The sequence below is a fragment of the Echinops telfairi genome, unplaced genomic scaffold (assembly GCF_000313985.2).
Source record: "Echinops telfairi isolate 266 unplaced genomic scaffold, ASM31398v2 ScPeMD7_5592;HRSCAF=6446, whole genome shotgun sequence".
Classification (NCBI taxonomy): Eukaryota; Metazoa; Chordata; class Mammalia; order Afrosoricida; family Tenrecidae; genus Echinops; species Echinops telfairi.
The window spans coordinates 31,048,456-31,055,129 of record NW_022109491.1 but is presented as its reverse complement, the minus strand read 5'-3'; the positions used below and the strand labels follow the sequence as shown (position 1 = coordinate 31,055,129).

The 6,674-nt window shown below is 40.4% G+C and overlaps 1 protein-coding gene, 1 non-coding gene and 1 pseudogene across 5 annotated transcripts in view; all 3 read left to right on the top strand.

Moving 5' to 3' along the window:
• Window positions 1–6,674, top strand: part of TMEM230 (transmembrane protein 230) — a 14,233-nt gene that overhangs the window by 4,726 nt on the left and 2,833 nt on the right. For 3 of the 4 annotated variants that reach the window (XM_045295585.1, XM_045295586.1, XM_004697850.2), the window contains one exon: window positions 881–1,003. In XM_045295585.1, coding sequence (XP_045151520.1) covers window positions 881–1,003 — 123 coding nt within the window. Of the gene's footprint in view, window positions 1–880; window positions 1,004–3,519; window positions 3,857–6,674 lie in introns of those variants that run through there. The other variant, XM_045295588.1, reaches the window with a different exon arrangement.
• LOC115871376 lies at window positions 3,320–3,447 on the top strand. Its single transcript, XR_004047253.1, has one exon. It is a non-coding gene; the product is annotated as a small nucleolar RNA SNORA24 (small nucleolar RNA).
• Window positions 4,260–4,692, top strand: LOC101651830 (annotated as a pseudogene).

Below are 6,674 nucleotides of genomic sequence, written 5' to 3'. Positions count from 1 at the left end.
CTCACTCACTCACTCACACTCACTCTCATTCACTCACACTCACTCACTCTTTCACTCACTCACTCACTCACTCACTCACTCTCACTGACTCACTCACTCTCACTCACTCTCATTCACTCACACTCACTCACTCTTACTCTCACTCACTCACTCACTCACTCACTCACTCTTACTCACTCTCATTCACTCACTCACTCTCATTCACTCACTCACTCACTCATACACTCTCACTCACTCACTCTCTCACACTCACTCACTCACTCATACTCACTCACTCTCTCACACTCACTCTCTCACACTCAAAAAAAATAAACAAAAAAAAACCCCACTTGATGGGATCGGAAAACAGAATTGTATGTGAATGGGTATATTGGATTTTGTAGGATATGGCAAAAAAACTATTGGGGAAAAAGGGAGGGGACAAAGGAGAGCTGATATAAAGGAATTCAAGAAGAAAGAAGATGTTTTGAAACTGTTAGCAATAATACAATACTAATGTGATTGAACTATGGAATGTTATGATATCTATAAGAGCTCCCAATAAAACGATAAATAAAAAAATTGATTCCACAGCAGTAACAATGAATGAATGGCCATAAAGTGGTTTCTGTGTTCGAAGATGGTGGCTGGTATGTGAGATGAGACTAGCAGTAGAAAGGATGGCCTTCCACTGGGCCTGCTCTGAGGGACTGTCAGAGTGGTGATAGGGCTTCAGCTCACCTGCCTGCCCTCCCTCTGGAGCTGCACCTGTGGTAGGATATGCTTCAACACACATGAAGCATCTAATTTGCATCTTATTATCCTGCCTACTTTCAATGTCTGGATCCTAGTGTTTTTTATAATCCTTTTGCTTCTTCTCCCCTCCCATTTTCTTTTCCAGTTTAAGAAAAGCCCTCCTAAGATCCCTTATAAGGCCATTGCCCTGGCCACCGTGCTGTTCTTGATTGGCACCTTTCTCATTATCATAGGCTCCCTCCTGCTAGCGGGCTACATCAGCAAAGGGGTAAGTGTGTGGCCATGTGCCGTGAAATTTATAAAGTGTGAGCCAGGGTACAGTGTTTGTTTTTTAACATAAATGGTATAGCAGATTCCAGAAAAAAGAGAGGATTTCTCTCTCAATCTCGTTTCTTCCTTTCAGCAACCACACACCTGTCCCAAGTTCAATCAGCTTTTCCTTACATTGCATTCAGTTGAGTTCCTGTTCAGCGTCAGTGTGATACCTTAGGGATAAAGGTGCTCCGTAGTTCTGTCTCTGTGCTGTCTCTACACATACAGTCAAGTGGTATGCATACACAGCTAAGAGCTGAAACTGGGAACTAGCATTGGAACGGGGACAAGTTTACTCTAGAGTAAGTATCTATCTGTTTTAGGTTCTTAGATAATTTTAAATTACGGTGTGGCCAAGTCTTCCTTGGTACATTCAGACTTTGAACACATAACCTCAGAACTGTGGTGTTCGTTAACTTTTGCTTGCAGCATAGTCATTAACCCCCAGGAGAATATAGTAAGGCGTCTACTAATGATACTGTGAAAATTGAAAGAGGAGGTGAGATCCAATTGAAACAAATGCCACCTCACCGTGTGTGGTGGTGTCACAGACTGCTCACCCTATGTGCGCTAGAGTTGAGCTGTGCTGCACAGGGGTTTTCAATGGTTGATTGCTTCAAACTAGGTTGCCAGGCCTTTCCTCCAAGGCACGTGCAGTAAACAGCATGGACATGGACATATCTACCCTCGTATGGCTTCTCTATTTCCATGAGTTGGGAGTAAGACAAGCCTCCATGCTCCATCCTTCTTTACCACTCTGACCCCTGCCAGCCCTCCCACACCACTCTGCTTCTGTGCTGGGTTCAATAATTCATCATCATGGCCACACAGAACTCAGATAATACTCATAATTCAAAGGGTATATTATGGAATTTAGTTGGTCACCACAAGGTAGGGTCAGCAAACAGTATGGATATAGTCATTGGTCCATAGTAATACTTCTCCTCAGCCTGAAGCCAAGTGTCTCTCTGGTCCTCAGTCTCTCAGCCATGTGGTCCCTTGGCCTTTGCCTCCATGCACCAGGAAGCCAATCTGCCTGTCACTCTGTCCCACAGTTCCATAGACTCAGGCCAGATGAGGAGAGGGTAAGGTAACTCATAATCTCGTACTGCTCTTTTGAGTCTGGTGCATCGGGTCTTGGCCTCCACTGCTTCAGACAGATCTTGATGTGCTCTTCTAAATGGTCTTGGTTTTCCCTTGTGTCCCAAATGGCTGAGGAATCTATACTGAGGAATGGCTTTGATGGAGCAGTGCTTTCTCTTTTAGATCAAAGAAAGTAAAGGGTGGTGTCTCAAGACATACCCTCTACTAAAGGAGTTTTAAAGGTGCCCCCAAGGAAACAAAGGGTGTGCCTTGGGTCCTATCCTCTGCTAACTCACTGCCGTACCAACTCATATAGTTAATGTTTAGGACAGGGTGGAACTGCTCCTTTGAATTTCTAAGACTAACTCTTCACAGGAGTAGAAAGCTCCATCTTTCTTCCTCAAAGTACCTAGTGGTTTTGAACTTTGGACATTTTGGTTGGTGGGCAGACACATAACCACTAAGCCAGGTGGGATCTTAATGATGCCCTCGAGGAAACAAAGGGTGTGGCTTTTCCCACATCCAGGTCTGAATCCCACCCCACTCCTGTCCATCAGCATAGGAGAGAACGCCCTCCAAAATGGAAAGTTCAGAATCATATTGTGTAAGGAACTGCGCCTAGAAGGGCTATGCTAATCAACCAAGCTCAGCACCACTGGGCAGTCCTGAAACTCTAGTCTTGATTTAGCAGCAGAGCACATTAACTGTTCTCACCCAGTCTCCCATCATGTTTAGAGACACAAATGTTTGCCCTAATTTTCACTGATACTAAGAATGGTCACATTGACTGAGCTATTTTGTGCCCAGTGGGACCCCTTGCTTTACACATTTTACCTCACATTTCACAGTAACCAAATCAAGCAAATACTGTTATTTCTATTTGTGAATAAGATTTTTCAAAACTATATTGATAACCTAATTAATAAATGTTATTTAAATATCCCTGCCAGAGGGTGAATTTTAGATTAGGTCTAGCTCTTTAGATGAGGTAAATATTCTTTACCTTAAAAAGAGTGGAGAGGAAAAAAAAATAAACTTAACTGTGTACACATTTATTACAGCACCTAAAAATGCAAAGACAAAGTAATTTTATAAAGGTAAATCCATTTAGCATGTATTTATTGAGCATCTGTTATTACAAGGGGTTTCAAAAAGTTGGGGATGGTGGATGGAATTAAATGGTACTTTAGTTCATGTATCTTTGGGACCTGTCGGCTGTGACAGTCTCCCTTTCTAGCCATGGAAGAGTATGTTCTTGTTTATTGGCAGATTGACACTACGATTGGTATCAGATTCTGACTGGCACAAGTAGCATTCTTTGCTGTTAAGCTGGAGTTTGTGTAGAGGGTGCTACTGGGAAAACTTCTAACTGAAGTTAAATGTTTCTAGGGTACTGGATTAATTGACGGACAGAGGAGGGAAAATAAGATTTCAAGAAATCCTGATTAATGAAGCTTCATCTTGCATCAAATTTTATCTTAAATTTCTTTAACTGCTGACATTTGGATGGATATTAGTCATGGTTGAGAAAATTCCAGAACAGCACTTTAATTGACTTAAGTGTTATTTTTAAATGAATACAATGAAGAGTTGCAGTAGAAAATAAAATATATGCATCTTTGTTAAAATTGAATAAAAGACTTGATTCATCTATAAAAAGAAAAGGTGAGAATGATGATGGCAACAAATGTACAAATGTGCTTAACACAATGGATGTATATATGGATTATGATAAGAGTTGTAAAATGATTAATATATATCTGGATAAAAGAAAATGTTCTGAGAATGATGATGGCAACAAATGTACAAATGTGCTTGACACAGTGGATGTATGTATGGATTGTGATAAGAGTTGTATGAGCCCCCAATAAAATGATTTTAAAAAAACAAACAGTCATCTGAAAAAATAAACAGCTATTGATCTCTTTAAAAAAGGAAAGAGAAAAAAAAAAAAAGGAAAGAGAGTCGGGGGTTTAAGTGGAGAGAAAATGTTTTGAGTGATGTACAAATGCGCTTTACACAATTGATGTGTGTATGGATTGCGATAACAGTTGTATGAGCCCCTAATAAAATGTTTTTTAAAAAAAAATTAAAAAAGAAAAAAAGGAAAGACAGAATGAGGGGATGCAACCTAGGCAGGCCGGAGCCGCTGCTGTCGCCATGACCCGCGGTAACCAACGCGAGCTTGCCCGCCAGAAGAATATGAAAAAGCAGAGCCACTTGGTTAAGGGAAAGCACTGAGATGGCGGGCTTTCTGCTGCGGCCCACAAGCAGAGGGACTCGGAGATCATGCCCCAGAAGCAGAACAAGGCAAACGAGAAGGAGGAGGAACCCAAGTAGCTTGTGGCTTCATGTCCAACCCTCTTGCCCTCCGCCTGTGTGCTGGAGCCAGTCCTACCACGCTCGCGTACCTCCTGTAGTGCTTCAGGTCCCAGCACCGCTGGCATTCCTTTTGCCCTGAGACTGCAGCGGGTCCCTTTTGTGCTTCCTTCCCCTCAGGTAGCCGCTCCCCCTGGGCCACACCTGGGGGGTGAGGGGTTACCCCTTCCCAGTGTTTTTTATTCCTGTGGGGCTCAACCCAAAATATTAAACGTACATTTGTAATTTTAAAAAATAAATAAATAAAAGGATATTTCATCCCCCCCCCACACACACACACACACAAATTGACATTCCCTCATGTTGGCCTCAACAGGGGATATAGAAATAAAAGCCCCTACGACTAAAAAATTTCAAACTTTATGAATAAAACTGTTTAAATCAAGGCCTTGAATCTGATCTTATTGGTTCCATAGATGACAAAGTAAAATCAAAATGGCCTTGAATTTGTATAATGTGAGTACTGGAACTATAGCCAAACAAGAAAAACCATCAGAATGCTTAACTAGGCACATGAGGACTTAAGAAGAAAACTATGAAACACAACTGCAAGAAATCTACATAAATAGGAAGACACTGTGCTCATAGATAGGAAGACAACACTGAAAATGTTAGCACTGCTCCTTGTGGTCTTCTATAGATAAAATGTAACATTCTTTAACAAGATGGAAAACCTAATAGCCAAAGCATTATTGATGGAACAGTATTGGAGGCCTCACACTCCATGATCTTAGAGCCTATTGTATAGCCACAGTCAGAAAAAACAAAAACAAAAAACTAGGTCCTGAAGTTGTGACATGGACATGTATCAGTTATGGAGAATCTAGACACAGCTAGTTCATCGATCAAAATCCATTCAATGGGGAAGAATACTAACAAATGGTTCTGGCATTATTGGTATCCATTTACAGAAAAACGAAGAGATCACACCATACACAAAAACTCAAAACAGATCAAAGACCTAAATATGAAACCTAAAACCATAAGGCTTATGGGTAAAAAAAGAGACCTAGGTGCCCTGACTTTGACATATACTATCAAACATAACTGAAAATGCATGAACAACTGAAGATAAACTAGACAAGTGGAATCTTATAAAAATTCAACACTTAAGCTCAAAGCAAGATTCACTGAAAGTGTAGGTAAGAACATGCAAACTGGGAAGGACAACAGAAAAGTGGGTGAAAGGAGACGTTGGGCAGTGTAAGACACGATGAAACAATTTGTAAATTATCAAGGGTTCATAAATATATAAAAGAAAATGTTCTGAAAATGATGACGGCAACAAATGTACAAATGTGCTTGACACAATGGATGGATGTATGGATTGTGATAAGAGTTGTACGAGCCCCCAATAAAATGGCTTTTAAAAACAAAAAAGTACTTACAAACTGGGAAAGCACCTTTGGTAATGACATCTGACAAGGACCTAAATCTAAAATTTATAGAAAAAAGACCTTCAACAAAAAGACAATCCAATTAAAAAGTAGACAAAGGACACGAACAGACACTTAACCAAAGAAGACATTCAGGCAGCTAACACACCTGAAAAGGTGTTTGCGATCATTAAATTAGAGTTGCAAATCAAAAACTAAATGAAATAGCAAGAAAAAGGAGGCTTTGGGAAGACTGGAATTCAAAGTTTACACACAGATTGTTTGATGGTTACCCTGGATGGAGGAGGAAGAGGCAATCACTAGGATACAAGTGTGCATTCTTGAGAAGGGGAACACAACGTCCACAAATGTGACCAAGGTACATAGAAGACATGAAGATAACCAAAAACCAAACCAATGCTGACAACACTGACCCTACAGGAGAAATACTAAACACAGGCAGGCATTCAACAAGTCATGGTTTATAAATAGATATATAGGTAATGGTGTCTAAATAGGTGAGAGAAGTTATGTGGGAGTATAGCCGCATACAGATACAGTAATGATTGTTCCATGTGTTTCTCCATACAAATTGGTAAATGCTAAGGTATTCACATGTGTATAGCACTCCGAGGCCACAGTAACAGAAACTACTTCTTCAGTAGAACTGAACCACTGATCTTTTTTTTTTTTTTTTTGAGTTGGGATCCTATTTTTTTTTTCAATCATTTTATTAGGGGCTCATATAACTCTTATCACAATCCATACACACATCAATTGTGTAAAGCG